This window comes from Danio rerio, chromosome 21, assembly GCF_049306965.1.
Source record: "Danio rerio strain Tuebingen ecotype United States chromosome 21, GRCz12tu, whole genome shotgun sequence".
In the NCBI taxonomy this organism is placed as follows: Eukaryota; Metazoa; Chordata; class Actinopteri; order Cypriniformes; family Danionidae; genus Danio; species Danio rerio.
The window spans coordinates 20,648,159-20,665,233 of NC_133196.1; the positions used below are offsets into that span (position 1 = coordinate 20,648,159).

The following is a 17,075-nucleotide window of genomic DNA, read 5'->3' on the forward strand; positions in this document are numbered from 1 at the left end:
AGACGTGGCCGCCTGACGCACCGACTCTACATCGGAGGCTCTGCCGGGGTCACTTCCATGCTTTTTATGATGTCGCTTTGAAATCTATCCGAATCACATTAAATTGGATATAAAGATGTGCAGACACATACATCACAGTAAATGGTGTGCCAGAGCACTGCTCGTGGAGAATCCCACCTCAACAATCGGGTTATAAAATCGGCTTCAGATCCGATTAATAATTTACAATCCTGTTAGGGGAGAACAAACATTTCTGTTCAAGCAATTTAAGTTGCAGGACTGTTATTAAAGGCCGCTGTTGGCTTTGGCGGGGGCCGGAGGATCGTCTGGGGGATGAGAGAGAGAGAAAGCTAAGCCTCCTCCAGCCCTCTGTGCCACAGAATAACTATGTTCTATTTCACACTCTATGCTTTCTTTATTAAAGCGCCATCGCAGTATAAGCACATATTGCTCAGCGTCTCCTCTTGGAATTTGCCGTGACTGCAGCCTTGCGCGGGGAAACTTTCTGTCCACTTTTTGTCCTAATGACTTTATAATGGCGGACGTTTCAATGGAGCTCCAAGTAAAATGAGCTGGTGCTCCTGCAATCAAGGGCTCGATGGGGCTTTGTGCATCACCCATCACTAATTGACACAAAGGAGACAGATTTGCCTTTTCTCAGAGGGCTGAAAAGAGCCTGTTGGCCTTAATGGAATTGTGTTTTTTTATGTGCTTGTTTTAGGTTTTGGGGATAAGAGTGATACTATTAAAGGATACCATATAAAATAAAATTAAAAAAAATGCTTTGAGAGGCGATTATTTAATTTCAGCATTTTATTAGGAAAGATGATAGTGAGCTGGCCAGTGTGGTAAGGGTTTTCTTTAGTTTGGTAACAGTGACCTCTAGTGTCCACACAGGAACAGCCCACCAGACCTGAGAAAAGCCTGTGCAGCTCTGTGGCAAGCTGGAAACATTTGTTCTGTCTACTAGTATTTTAATACTCAATACTTATTCGAATGCTACTAGTGCTTATTTATTAGATATTAGTTATCCTTTATTAGACACTAGAGCCTATTAAATAGGCACTTACTTGGTACTTATCGGTTAGATGATTTTATTATGCCTTGTTCCCACTGAGCAGTACGGTTCAGTACAGTACGAGTTGGTGTATGGAGCTAATAATAATTTGCCAAAACAATCTGAATTTGAATTCTGTTCATCTAAATTATGGAAAATTGTAATTTAACAAATCGTAATTTTTATAAGCCAAAATCTAAATTTCTGAATTTGTTAAGATAACTAATTTTGAATTTTGCATTTGAATTTTAAATTTGTTCAGATAACTAACATGAACAAATACTGTAATAAATGCATTGTTCATTATTTGTTCAAGTTAGAAATGCATTAACTTACATTAACCAATACAACCTTACTGTAAAATGTTACCACATAAATAATAGTACTTATTCGTTAGATACTAGTACTTCTTGCAATGTTGACTCATAAATTATATACTGAAATAAGTTGTTTACGTCCCATAGTACTACTTGCCACAGTAGCTTACATTCTGGAAGATCTTTAAGAAGTCATGTAACAGGAATACAATATGAACATGCACTAAGTGAATATTTCTCATGCAAATCTATAGAGAGAGAAACTACATATATTAGCACCCAAACGATTAAGAACAAAGTGTCAATGTGTTCTAGTTACTAACTACTGTGTGTCATCACATTTTTTTGGATTTATGAACACAAGTTCAAATCACTAGGAAACATTTTCCAGTTTTACAAAAATATATATCACTGAATCAAAAAGCAGAACATCATATTGTGCCAGTCATGGTGTTCGGTGGCTGATCTAGAAGTGTTTCTCCCATTCCGATCAAGTTTATAAATAGTTTTTACGATTTACGCGGGTCCAACAGTGGCTTCGTGAGAGTCCAAACCTACAATCATACTGCTGTACATCTTCTGCTGCTCCTCCTTGAATGATTCTTTCACCTTTGACCTCTTCAGTCCTCCATCCCTGCAACACAACAACAATGCTTTATCTATGGCAAATATACATAACCTATAGCAATTTGTAATTGTGATTTATTGGCCATTTGTTGGCCATTTAAAACATTTAGTTTATTCATTATAATTTACATTACTGTATATAGCACGACATGGAACACTATACATTGTATAGGGATGTTTATATTCTTACCAGGACAAATCCACCAGTCCTCCTTGATGTGCTATGGCTGACTTCACTCTGTTAGCAAAATGAACAGCATCCTCTCCATCCTACAAAAGACATTTTCAAATATTTTTCATGCAATTAAAGTTTAGACATATCTACAATGACTGAAATGTCATCAAAACTTACATAATTATCATATAATGTTACAATTAATTCATAGAATTAATAGCAAATTAATGAAATTTTAATTTATCTGAGATTTTACCTTTCATAAACATTTTAAGTTATGGTTAATGTGAACATTCTTCAAAATATCTGATATTTAGGCAAAAAAAATTAGGCAAGTTTTTTTAAACAATGTGCAGGTTGTTCACTTTGTTTCATTATTTATGCGTAAATATTAAATTATTTAAATAAAATGATGCACCTAAAAAAAATAATTGCCACTAGATGGTGTGTTCATTTGTCATGACTCTCTTTATGAAATGGGACATTGAATCTTTGGCCCCGTTTACACTGTCAGGTCTTGATGCTCAATTCCGATTTGCTGCCTATATCTGATTTGTTTGCCTATCTGTATACATGTTGTTTTAATTGTGACCCATATCCATTTCATGCGTTTACACTTGCCATAAAACTTATGATGTTGCACATGCAAAAAGGCGGATTCTAGGATCTGTGCCACACTAGCCACGATGGAAGAAACTGTCTTGTTTTTAGCTCTGCAAAATACGCGAAGTGTAGTATAAGCAGTGAATGGTTTAGTCCAGATTTACCCCTATGCAGTAATGGTATGGCCCTGATGTGTGTGTGTGTGTGGTTGAAGATGTAGCCTTTGCCTGTGTGCGCACTGATGTTAGAGAGAATAAAGTTATTCTCTGTGTAGCCCGCAGTGCGTATATTAACAGCGACAAAAAGCAAAAGTTACAACACGAAGTTTGCCCAACTTTAAAATGATTTTGAGGCGAAGGAGGTGGGAAAGGGCCGTCATCGCAGTATGCACTTATGGTTTATATGCTTTATGGTGTCCTCCACCATTCAGAGGAATTTGTGGGTACGAGAGAGACCTCAGGTCTGGTGGGACATAATTGTGGCGACTGACCATTTTCCTCCTCTGTGTTTCTTCTGATGTAGTTTACCACGTCGGCATCTCCACACACGCTCTTCCTTCTACATCATTAAACCGTGGAGAAGCACCACATTGTCGCAAGTTTGATGATGTACAGGACGGAATGCCTCAATAAATCTGATCTACCTGTTCACATGACAGTCGCATTGTCACATATACGATCTATATCTGATTTATTTCCACATATGAAGGAGGCCTGAAACCAATCTCTGAATATCTGAATGCATGCGTTTTTTTGGTGTATACACAGTCATAGAACTGATCCGATCTGTGTCAAATTTGAGCAAAAAATCGGAATTGGGTCACATTTAACTGACAGTGTAAACGGGGCCTTTGACTTACTCAGATACACTACAGCTCTTGACTGTTGTTTTCATTAGAAAACAGAGAATATTGTATCAGCATTATATATATATATATTTAAGGGAATACATGTACATTTCTGTAGGAAAAAATTTGACTTCTTTGGTTTTCTTTTATAAATAAAAAAGGCAGACAATGTCTTCTGTGATATGCAAAAAATAGTTTTTCTCAATTAACAAATTTCTGGCGTGAGCATCCCCACTAACTAATATATGAACAAGTGGTTTGTAGAAAGGACGATATAAATTTTTGTTACCTGTTGAGTCATAGGTGGCAGGTACCACACGTTGCACACAATGGCCCAGCTTGTCATCATTCTGAGGATGTAGCTCACCATGTTGTATTTGGCACTGTTCCAGAAGGCATCTCCAAAGCGAGGGTCATACTGAAAAAGAGCTGAACGTCAGAGGCCATTCTGAGAGTAACCACTATACTACATTCTGCAGAAAAACACTCACTGTCACCGGCATTTGTTACCTTGATTGCTACTGGGTATATAGTTCCACCAAATTCAAAGCTTCCCTTTTTGAACATCATGACTGATGTATTATTAATGCAAGTTCCTGGAATCAACACAAAGACAAACAATAGGGACTTTAGGAATTCCAATCCAGAAAATGTTGGGAATGTAAATCGAGTCTAGTTTGTTAACTTTTTTTAACATTTATCTATTAGACTTTTATCTATTAAACTTTCACTGATTTAGCCTGGTTTTAGCCAGAACGTCTTTGTTTGGATTTCTCTTATAGTGATGTGCGATCCCACTGGTTTCCTATGTGATCCGATACCAAGTAAAATGAAGGCGAGTATCAGCGATGCCGATCCGATACTTTGCCCAAAATGACTGTTAGAGAAATTAAAGTAACAAGTAGTGTGCTTGAAAGTGTCACTATATACTGAATACGAGACATATTATGGGTTATTCTTGTTGATTATATATTGATGAAGAATTATCATACAAAAAAAAATCAACTTACATATTACATTTCTGAGCATGTATATCTTAAAAGGCCTGCCTGAACATCTTAACATAAAACAATAAACATTCACACCTTTTGGTTTAGTGACATGTTAATCCGGTCCCCTTCAAGATTTTTAACCTTTTTCCATTGCTTTATCATTGTCACAAAAACAAGTAGTTCCAACTAAGTTGCCATTATTCAGATAAACCAGGGTAATTTTGGTTACTTTAAGCTGTATTTCTATTTTTAATTAACTACAAATTTGCTCCAAATTACTGAAGTATCGATATTTTGATAAGATAATCGATTCTACAACATACAAAGCTGGTATCGGAGATATCCATATTTTAGTATCGATCCGCACATCACTAGTTACTTAGGCACAAATAAATGCTTGCTGGCAAACAGTTAAAAACTGTAAAGGGAAATGTGACACTGTTAAACTTGTCTCTGTCACATTACATTTTTGGAGTGTATTGTCAGCATCAAAGTCAATTTGTTCATATTTACAGAATTTGGTCAGAGAATTTTTTTTGTAATTTTGTAAGTATAATAACGTTTAAAGAGATTGAACAAATGAATTGGTTTAATTGGCAGAATTGCTATTATATACAATACATTATAGACCTGTATAATCACACAAATGTAAGTTTTTTTTACCCTCAGGGAAGATCAAGATTGGCAGCTTAGTTTTATCTGAAATATGGTCTTTCAACCTGTGGAAAAAAGCAGAAGCGGTGCTTTATGTTGTGAATGAGGAGATATATTATATTTCCACAAGACAAATCAACACACCTTTTGGCAACGGCATGGCGATCTTTCATCTCAGACCTCTCAAACCATACATGGGGACAGGAGCGCACCATTGACCTCTGGATGACCCCCATGAGGCCTCCATGAACTTGACCTACCTGAGGAGAATGAAAGCCAGTTAAAGACACCTGAGACCTTCTGCAGACGCGCAATGTCACACTGGTGATGCAGTCGGCGTGACTCACCATAGCGTAACATCCATCATTCGCCAGGATGACAATGTCAATCGGGGAAGTGTGGTTGGCAACACAGATGCCTCCTTTTTTCGGACGGTTCTCTCTGTTATGCATCCCATGAGACAAATGTAAGTAACAGCAATCATCAAACTATACACTATATATTAAGGAGTGTTGAAGAGAAAAAAAGGTGTGTTTGCATGGGCCGAGAATGGCATCTCTCAATGTCATGCTCTTAAATACACTGTAAGCCACATAGCTGCTTTTTAAATAAACAAATGCTATCTTTCACTTAGTCATTGTTTGCAGGGTTTTTCAAGGTTTCCTTGGAAATAAAAATTAGATGAGATACAGTAAAATCTTTTGAAACTGATCAAAACAAAGTGAGAATATGGTTAAAACAATATTCATTCATTTTCCCTCGGCTTAGTCTCTGTTTTAGAGGTTGCCACAGCGGAATGAACTGGCAACTTATCCAGCTTATGTTTTACACAGTGCATGCTTCCAGTCGCAACCCAGTACTGGGAAACACCCATACACACTAATTCACACACATACTGTTTCACTATGGACAATTAATTAAGTTCACCTTTAGCGCTTGTCTTTGGACTTGGAAACCCACGCCAACACGGGGAGAGGATGCAAAGGTTAACACAATAGATATTTGCCAAATATTTCATATCTGGAGACATTTAACATTTATGGCCAAAAGACTTTCTTTCTTATGGCCTTAAAACAGTGTATTGAAACTTTTTAAGACCCACATAAATCGGGAGCAGTTTTACTTTCTAAACGTACCCAAAAGTGCTGTAAAAATATGCAATGTTACCTAAAGTATACTTAAATACTTAAAAATACTTAAAATAATTAACTTAAAACTGCTATATGTAAGTTTTTGACTCTTCTAAAGCATAAAATACCATAAGTTTGAAGACATTTAAGAAACATGCCAAGTGAAAATTCTTTTTTATCTGAAAAACAATCCTGAAGTCAGATTTTCTGCTTTGAAAATGTGTTTTCCGACTTTGTTATGGTAATTTTAACCTGCCCAATGCTGCTATATTATATTATATTATATTATATTATATTATATTATATTATATTATATTATATTATATTATATTTTATTTTATTTTATTTTACCGGGTTGCCTTGATGGAAAACTACATATTTAATTCATTCATTCAGAAAGGCTCTCAAAGCATGTGTCCATAAGAGAAATGCGACCTCCACTGGACAACAGCAGACTCCAAAATGAGACGCAGATTCCACATCAGGTTATTAATTAGCAAATAATATAAATATTACGAACATAAACATTTGGTAAGAAAGTTACATTGTAACCCCGTGTGTCCAAACAACATGCTTCATGAGGAGATACAAAGTGATGAGCAATTTTGCTGTTTGCACCAGTCATACAAATACAATAAATACAGCCTTTCAGAAGCACAGAATATGCATTCACTCACGAAATGGAAAGGTTTATAATGGTTTATAAAGGTTTATTTCAAGATCTGAGGTGAACTATCTGCTGCTGCTTTCAATAGTATGGCAATACATGTCATGTAAAATGGTATTTAAACTAGCATTGTTAGCATTTAACACTGAATGAAGCACAGGTTTTCTGTTGTTCACATGTGAGAAATAAAAGCCATTTCTAAAATATCAATTTGAGGTGTTGGTTAGGACAAAAACTCCTTTTAATATGGAAAATATTCCTTTTATCATATGCCAATGCTTTAATTTAGAACACGGTTTAAATCACTCACTCATGTCCTCTATCTGTAAACCACTGGGTGTCAAACTTACATACTGCACCTTTAAATACTTTTAGAAAAGTCCTACAGTGAATAATATTTAATGTTTTAGTCAACTGTTTGGGTATTTGTTTTACATTTGCATGCATGAGAGATAAAGCGTTTGTGAAGAATAATGAGAAGCAGAGGGGAACTGAACACAGTGATATAATGGGATTAAAGTGGAAAGACTGTGTTAAAAAAAGAAGCAGTGACTCACTTATTATGATAACGGATAGTAGCAGACAGGCCTCTGGCACATATTCTGTAGCATGTAATATGAACTAAATCACTGAGCCAGTTCTTCACCCTGCAAAAGACAGACCTTCCCTTTAGTAAATTAAGCATTTCACCCATATATAGCAAACAGCTGGACTTGAGAGAACTTTAAGTTATTGTACACAAAAATAAAGGTTCTGAATTAGTATTGATGGTTCCACAAAGAACCTTATATATTTATTAATAATATATTTTATTGGTTATTTGTTAAAAGGTTTTACTGTATGACATTTCTATGAAAACCAGTTGTGGAGCTTTTATTTTTTAAGTGTTATGGATTATTCAATTGCTCTGTAAGATTAAAACAACATTATATAATACATAATGACATCCAGTATTAATTACTTGCTGTTAGGAAGAAATCCAACTAGAGTAGTTCCAATCACCAACCAGCTCAATCCAATGACTGCTAAAGTGATCCTATGACAAAGAACAATAGCATGATTTAATATACTCAAAAAAACATTTAGCTGACAATTACAGGTCACAATAATCAGAACTAGGAGCAAGAGATTAACTTAAGTATAAAGAAAATGATTTGACAATGCAAGTTTGTACTGTTTGCAGCTAAGGAGAAATTAGGAAACCACTTAGAAAATTAGAAAACTGAAAATTCTCAGTTCATCTGCATTTAATAGGTATAACTTTGAGTAAAATATTAATATTTGTAATATTCTATAAAGGTCTGAAAGTATTTCTTCATAATTTCACACAAATTTATTGCAATTTAGGGCACTTTTATTTATTTGTGTATTTTTATAATTAATTACTTAATTTATATATATATTTAATAAATATATAAATATATATATATATATATATATATATATATATATATATATATATTTTTTTTTTTTTTTTTTTTTTTTAAGCAAACAACAGAATAGCCATCATATTAAAAAAAATATATATATATTTTTTTAAACATTGGCATTGTATTGTCCAAAAATAATTATAAACATGTCAGAATATAGCATATATTTGTTATTTAAGCTAATTTAAATTAAATTATAAGTAATCTTATCAGGACTTAGAAAAAAAAATTATTAAAAAAAAAAGTATTTTACTCAAACATCAGTATAAATTGTAAATCCAGAGAAACAGAGTAGTAGAGAGTAGTCTGTATATATATAAGTCTCTTGCTGCCTTATCATTTATTTGATAAATATAATTGTAAAACAGTAATATTGTGCTGTAATATATAATAATACTTTTTCAGCATGTTTTGATGAATACAATCTGGCTTTGCAACAGTGTTAAAGTCTTCTCTGTCACTTTTGATCAACTGAATATATCCTTGATGATCATATCATAGCATAAAACATGTCTTTTCAATTGGAAATAGCACTCACCTGAGAGGCAATAAGACACAGTAACGTACAAAAACTCCCAGGCCCCATATGATGGTGAGGCGCACGCTGATGTATCGAAAGTTGTTATTGGTTCGTGTGAGAAGATTCCAGGAGGCCAGTTCCTCTGAAGAGAAGCGCTGAGTCACCTGATCCTCCACAATGTTCTCTATGCCTTTCTTACAGAAATAGAAGGCGTCACACAGCGTAAAGTTTCCCTCTGCCAGATTTTTAGGATGAGAGCGACGCAGCTCTACGATTTCTTCTTCCATAGAGCCGTCATCTTTTTCGATGATCCCTATAAAACACATGATGAATCTGAAATGAGACAAGACAAAACAGAAACCTACATATGGCAAACATTAGTTTTTTATATCTATATATTTTGAAGTGTTTTTCTACAGAAGGATTTGTTTCTACATAATTTGCCTGATTATTATACAGTGCATTTTATTCACAAAACTGTTGGGGTGAAAAAGGAATCCCAAAATGCCTTTTGTAACAACGTCTCGCTGCAATGTCAAAAAGAAACCTCGTTTCTCGTTGGCCTTCATCTAATGTACAGAATTCTGTGCAACACACTGCATAAGAAAGCTGCGATAAACATCTAGAGTCATCAGTATCCTAAGTTTTTGACTTTTACTTAAATAAAAAAGACTCTTTTTTTTTTGTCCAGGCAGAGTTTTATTTCAAAAGTGTCTTTAGGTCATGATTCATACAACCTAAAATGTCTGTAAAGCTGGGTAAAGTTCATAAATAAGCTCAACTGAAATTATGAAATGTGTCACTTGCTGCAATAGCAGTTACAGTAGGTTAAACACACTGACAGGCATCAGGCCAATAACAAAAGCAAGGACATTATTTTCCTTCTCTATTTGAAAAGTGTCAACTAAACAGGAAGATAGAACTAAGGACAGAACTAAAACTAAAACCTCTTTTGTTTCTTTTAGGGATGCCCATAATAACCAATTAACCGTTAACCGAAAGGGTGTGTTTTTAACCAATTGATGGTATCAGTTAAACGATTTAAAAATATTATTATTGCTGTTTTTTTTTTTTTTAAGTTTGGCTGCATAAATGTGCAACACATATTTGTTAACTCGCAGGATGGTAACACATGCAACCACACATGCCTACAGACCTATTTTTGCCAGAGAAGCAAAATAAAAGGACATTGCTGGTCACAGTTTGACACAGACAAGTTGATGCCAAACCAGCGCTGATGGTGATGCCTCTCTCTTGGATCCGAGACATAAACACCTCCGTTTATTTACACAATTGGACAAAAAAGTCAGATTTAGTGTACAACCAACAAACCAACTTTTTCCATTTGGAAAATTACAGTTAATAGTGTAGTTCTTATAAAATATCCATTTTAAAAATAGCTTACATAGCCTAATCTACAAATCCAACAAATCCAATGACTTGATAATGATACAGTATCTCCGTATGTTCTGTATGCTGTTGTTCACATGTTAAAATAAATCAGGATTTTAAAATGCAATATTTAATGTGTCAGACACAAAATAGACACATTAATTCATATTTTTTTAATAAAATAATAATGTTATATTGATCCGTTAACATTCGGTTAACAAGCAGCAGTTGTCGGTTGGCAAAATTAACCGAAATGAAGGGGCTAATAATTTTTACCTTAAAATGGTTTTAAAAAAATTTAAAGCTGCTTTTATTCTAGCCGAAATAGAACAAATAAGACTTTCTCCAGAAAAAAAATATTCTCCAAAAATATTTTAGACTAAATACTTTATTTTATACTGTCAAAATTTCCTTGCTCCGTTAAACATCTTTTGGGAAATATTAAAAAAAAGAAAAAAATCAAAGGGGGGCTTTTGTAGTCATATCAATTCACTTACAATGCTAACACTAAACAACAAAAGGAGCAAATGAAATCTAACATGTTAATTATTATCTAACAGTTGTCCTCAACAAAATGAAGAGGAAGCTGTGGCTTCACATGACACTGTCCTAACATCATCATGAAATCAAACCTTTGTATGCACATGATGTCTTGCTTGCATTGACAGATTTTCTCTCACCGTTAGCTAGCTGTAATGGCAGTGTTGGCTGTTCTTTCTGTCCTCTTTGGATCCTGAGAGTGGCCCACTGGAATAAAGAACAAGTTTATTTTCAGGTAACCTTTGACACGTTTCCTTAACTGACAATAATGGGTTTTATTCAACAATCTCATGACAATTTGTAACTTTTTTTAATCAGTGGTGAATTTTGAATTAATGTATATAATCTTATCAGTACATTTTAGTAAGATTTGCTTATCCCGCAATGATGGCTGGGGTTTGGGGGCATGCCAAACATTTTCATATGTTTTCACACAACTGAAATTACATGAATTTGTATGAATTGGCCACTTTTCTGGTGATGTTTCCCGGTAATAGTCATGATATGGCTGGGTTTTATTTATTTTGACCCTCATTTGCAAGTTTGTTTTGACATGATTATCATAAGTTTCATGTAAAAACAAAACATCCAAAATACATCCAATAGATTTTTGGCTCTTTATCAAATTTCTATTACAATACACTTAACAAATGCTGTTTTCTCAAATGTTTTCAGTAACAATTTAGGTCACAATTCACGCTACTGGTGTCATGTTTGAATGCAAGAAAACAGACCCAGTTGCAGCATTGAACAATACAAAGGGGTTTATTGACAGAATAAGGCGCAAGTAGACATATAGGGGGATGATAAGGTCCAAACGGTAGGGGCAACAACACAAGGAAGCCAGTGGTAGTGACAAGATAGTACTAAAATGAACAGCCAGCCAGGACAGTGGTCAAAACCGGATCTAGATCCTGGAGCAGGCCACCTAAACTCCAGACTGTCAGACCAGGGAGGTCAGGATACGGAATAGGACTGTAAAATTATAAGACACAAGACAGGACAACAAACAGACAGTGATAATATACAATAAGATAAACTAAAACTGAAATAAAATAAAATCTAAATACTCGAAGACAGAAAGACAGACTTTAGCAATCTGATAAAAACAAAACTGAAATAAAGACTTTTAGAATCTTAAAGAGAGTATTTAAACAAATCAAACAACTACTAATTATTATCTACTAAGAAGACTGAGACTGACAGAAAAACGGAACAATGGCTCTAAGGGTAAAAGTAAAATAAAGATTAGAACACAAAAATAAGTAAACACTAGAAACAATGAAAGAAATTAATAGCTACAAACAAACAATAAATAGACAAGCGATCTAGAACAGGCAAGACCAAAAGCTTAGTACAGATGCAAGGCAAGGATACAAGACAAACTCACATGGAATGAACCAGCAAACAAATGAGAACACACAGCAAATTATATAGAACAAAGCACACGAGAGACAGGTGAAAACAATCAGGATAACAAGGTCTAAATAAGAGGGCGGGGTCACTGAAAGCAAGGAGGAAAGACAACAGGAGCACATGGCCAACACAATTTAAGACTTAGCAATGTAAATATGCACAGGACAAACGAGCAAACATTAAACACCGACAGGACAGACAAGACTGTCAGGTCAGGACCATGACAACTGGCTTATAACCTGCTTATTATTAAGATATTAACTGTTTATTATTAGTTATAAAGTATGATTTTATTCTACATCCATTATCCATACCCAAAACTAACCCAACCTCTACCTTACTTACTATTAATAAGCAGCTAATTATTAGTAATGAGCTAGTGATAAGCTTAACAAGCTAGTACTGTAAGTTAATGGTTTGACCTAAAGGGTTACCATGTTTTCTAATTATGCAATATGACATTAATCAACACTTCAGCAGCACTGACATACACCTATATAGTCTATAATGTTTTTACCGGTGAGTATGTCCATACACATTTTACCTAATTACGGATTTTAAAAATAAATACAACATTTATCATAATTTTTCTGGCTGATTACAGTATTTATGGAGTTATAACACCCGGAGAAACCAAAAATCCTCCCAGTAAAATTGTGTGCCTCTAAAATGTATTGGTTTATTGGTAGCACTTTCGTTTAAGTCACAGTTCATGCTATCAAGAAACCATTATAACTAAGACTATTAGCTCAATAAACTGCTAATTAGCTGCTTATTAATGGCTAGTAAGGTGGAAGCTAGTTTTAGATTTGGGGTGGGATTGAAGATTTGGAATAAAATCATACTTTATAACTACTAATGAACAGTTAATAATGCAATAATAGGCAGGTAATACGCCAGAAGTTAATAGTGATTTAACTGTGACTTAAACTAAAGTGTTACGTAAAGTAAATTTTAACCTATTTTCATTCCGTGTTGAGATTTTTGTGCTATGTATTTCATAACTGTAATCATTCAGCTGGGTATGGTGATAACTATTAATTTATTTACATTAGTTGAGGTATTCATTTCTGGCTTGTTTTATGCACCACAATGCATGCCACATTCAGACTACTAATGAATTGACTATCAGATTTTAATACTAAAAACAAAATCCCCGCACAATGACGTTTATTTTAGTCTCATGCCTTTTGACCCTCTTTTGCAAGTTTGTCTTGGCATCATCTGTTTCTAATATGTCAAAGTACAAAACTTTTTTTCTTTTTTAAGTTTGCACATGGATTTAATTCACATATTATGAGCAACTATCTTTTATTGTTTTGTTTTATACATTGTAAGCAATAGTTATTTGTATTTCTTTTTTTACCTCCAGTGTCTTAACCAGCAGCTTAATGTAGATGTCTGTGAAGCCCAGGGACACACCGAACATAGCAGGTAACACGATGAGACCCGCTACTATGGACATCCACACATGGAGAAGCACGAAAGCGACGTCCCAAGCACCTTCCATCATCTCTGCTGTCCCGTCTGTCTGCCTGTCAGTCTATGGGGCCGGCCATCTGAACAAGTCCTTAAAGCAAGAAGCCAAAACAGAGGACAATGATGTAATCAAATGTACGGCCTCTGGGAATTTTTTATTTTTTATGTGGTTGGGCTATTTCTCTATTACTGAACAATGCATGACTATTTATTTTTATTTATTTATTTCTGCTGAGTTCACCTTAAAATAATGTGTATATATGCTTAAATCACTAATATAAAAATGCTCGGCTCAATTGATTTTCATCTGTTGCATAAAAAATGCATGTGTTTATTGTACTTTGATATCATTTTAACTTTATTATTATAATTAATATTACTAATAATACTATATGTATTAATTAATTGTTTAATTTTAAATATGTTTTAATTAAAATATCAAACAGCTTTTTAAAACTTATTATTATTTCTCATTATTTTTCACTGTTAAAAATGTAGATTCTTCATGTTGTCCCAAAACAAATCTATTAAGTTAGGTTAATATTTTTTACAAATTTGAGTGGATGGGACAAATATTTAAGTTGTCCCCCCAAAAAAACTGTGTTGTTTCATCTAATTTTACATACATACTTTGAATAAACAGCAAAAGTAATTTATTTGAGTGTTGTCTGTTTATATAATAGTATTATTTTGCTATGTTTGTTATTGCTTCAGCTAATACGCCTAAAAATGTAGCAAACATTTTTTCTTATTTATATTTTTAGGATATATGGCTAATAGCTTTTATTAAATGTAAAAATAAATTGTTAAATATTCATAAAAATTTCAAAAAGCTGCTTTCTTATTGTATTTAGTTTCAAATAAAATTACTCCAGTATTATTGCCTTTATTACTAAAACATATAACATTAATAATAATAATAATATAGTGATTTCTGAAGGATTGTGTGACTCTAATGTGACTGGAGTAATAAAAATCATCTTTAAAATCACTTTAATAATTAAAATTGTAAACTAGTTTTGAACAGTTATTTTTAGTGCAATAGTATTTCACAATTTGTACTGTATTTTTTATTAAATAAATGCAGCCTTGGTGAGCAGGATAAGCTTATTTTAAAACATTTAAAAATCCTACTGACCCCAAACTTTGGAAGTGTGTATACAAGGTTAATAAGATAACAGTAATCACAGCTATTGGCAAAAATTATCATATAGAAACAAAGCAAAAATAGCATAATTATTACACCACAAATGACATGCAGAAATAATAAAAAAAAATGTTTCTTTACTTGTATGCTCTTTTTTTCTCACCTTTACAACATTTTTGACTAATAACTAGTGATTATGTTATTTGTTTTATGATGTTGTTGGCTGCAGTAATTTTGCCATTTTTACTTTTATTATAATATGTCAATTCAAGTTTATGCTTTATACATTTTACACTTCTAGCTTTTGAGAAACCAAGAAGAGCCACATATTAATAAATAATGTTATGATAGCGGTTTTAACATAAAGTTATAATTGAATTGCTTCTTGATACAGTTATGAAATAGTTTCACAACAAGTACGTTAATGGGCCAATGACATGACCACATTGAAATGGTCTATAGGTGATGTACTGTGTTTACATGTTCAATCAAGTGTTTGTGCTTGCTGTATGACAGTTTGTAAGTAACAGCTGTAATAATCGTGCGGTATTTTCAGTTATTTCAGTAAGTCTTAGTAATAACCGTTGTATTATGTTTAATTTGCTTTCATGACAGTTGTGGCTTGCTATAAGTTAACGTTACACGTAATTTTGGTATTCATATAACTTTTTTCTTTACGTCTTTTGTGGCTTTAATGCTTGTGGTGTTTGGATTTTGATAGCATTTGTATCTGTATAACTTGTTAAACGTTTTTATTATAATGTGTCTTTGTTTATAACATTGTTGGCAAATAGCGATGAATGCTACAATACAATAACAGTGGCATTTCGGCGGAAACTGAATGCAAGGGTCTGCAATCCTGCATTAACGTTAGTCCCAGACACTCTTCCTGAAACCGCTAACGTGCAAGTAAGGCGTATTATCTCATTACATTTCTCCTAGAAACTACAAACTATAACGTCTACAAATAAAATAGTTATGGTAAACTTTAAAAGCTTGAGTCGTCCGTCAGTTTCTTTCCGTTATAAGAAACCGTTGTGCCATAGAGCGTAACAACAGTATCACATGAGCAGCAAAACAACAGCAACCCAAACAAAGATTAAGATTCAGCTCACACACCTTCACAACACCGACTTAATATTCATCTCTTCGTTCCATCCAGACGACTGAAGTTGATGTTGCATATACTGTATGTCCCAAATCCCGAACAGTATGTCCCCAAAAAAAGTTCTCGTGTTACTGGTTACAAAGTTCGGGCGCATATGGTTATGAATGATGCAGCAGCGCCTCCTGGTGGTAAACACGCTGGTGTCACATTTCAAAATATTTGATTAATGTTTTTTTTTTTACTTTTACCAAATTAAAAAATGTCATGTTTTTACTTATATGACGACAAATTCATACAACAGACACGCATTAAAAGGGATAATCACCCTATAATGAAAATGATGCCATCATTTTCTCTCCACCCCTTCTTTACCTTAGTTGAACATAAAACAAAATAAAACAAGACACAAGAAACACTAAAGAATGTTGCCGGTGTAACACTATAATACTGTGGCCATTGAAATCCCCCTCTGATATGTGCACCTATTAACTGAAATCGATGAAATAATAATAATAATAATTACAGAGTTATGACACTAATAAGAGTGACTGGGTGAGTTGGAACCCTTCTCTTACAGAAGATAAATAAAACAGATTGACTTTAAAATTAAGTTTTAAGAAATTAAATTGAGATTAAGTCATTGTTTAATGTGTGGTTTAGTTTAAAACAGCAACAACAATTTTATGTGTTCCATGCAGCTTAAATGTCTGTCTAATAATTTTAAGCTATACACTACAATCAATATTAATATTTTACATTTATTTGTAAACATAGTGCGTTGTTCTTGTTTTATCCATCAAAATAATAATCATTTTACGTTTTATTTAATTATGCCTTTTGATTTTTTTAAACGTAAACCAGTGCTGCCAACTTTTGGTTTGAATTGAATAGTGAGAATTTAAGCTGTGCCCCCAAACCACGCACCCACACTAACCCCCAACCACATCTGCTTTTAAATTTATAAAATTGTTAAG

The 17,075-nt window shown here is 33.6% G+C and overlaps 1 protein-coding gene across 2 annotated transcripts; it reads right to left on the reverse strand.

Moving 5' to 3' along the window:
* Positions 1–795: 795 nt before the first annotated feature.
* On the reverse strand, positions 796–16,257 carry gpat3 (glycerol-3-phosphate acyltransferase 3). 2 transcript variants are annotated; one of them, XM_073934472.1, is made up of 13 exons: positions 16,113–16,257; positions 12,840–13,937; positions 11,092–12,763; positions 9,038–9,332; positions 8,031–8,105; positions 7,627–7,716; positions 5,620–5,713; positions 5,417–5,532; positions 5,282–5,337; positions 4,137–4,222; positions 3,916–4,044; positions 2,192–2,271; positions 796–2,008 (listed from the first exon to the last, which is right to left on the reverse strand). In XM_073934472.1, the coding sequence occupies exons 4-13, from the start codon at positions 9,304–9,306 to the stop codon at positions 1,891–1,893; spliced, it is 1,113 nt and encodes a 370-aa protein (XP_073790573.1). In that variant the 5' UTR covers positions 9,307–9,332; positions 11,092–12,763; positions 12,840–13,937; positions 16,113–16,257; the 3' UTR covers positions 796–1,890.
* Between the last annotated feature and the right edge of the window lie 818 nt (positions 16,258–17,075).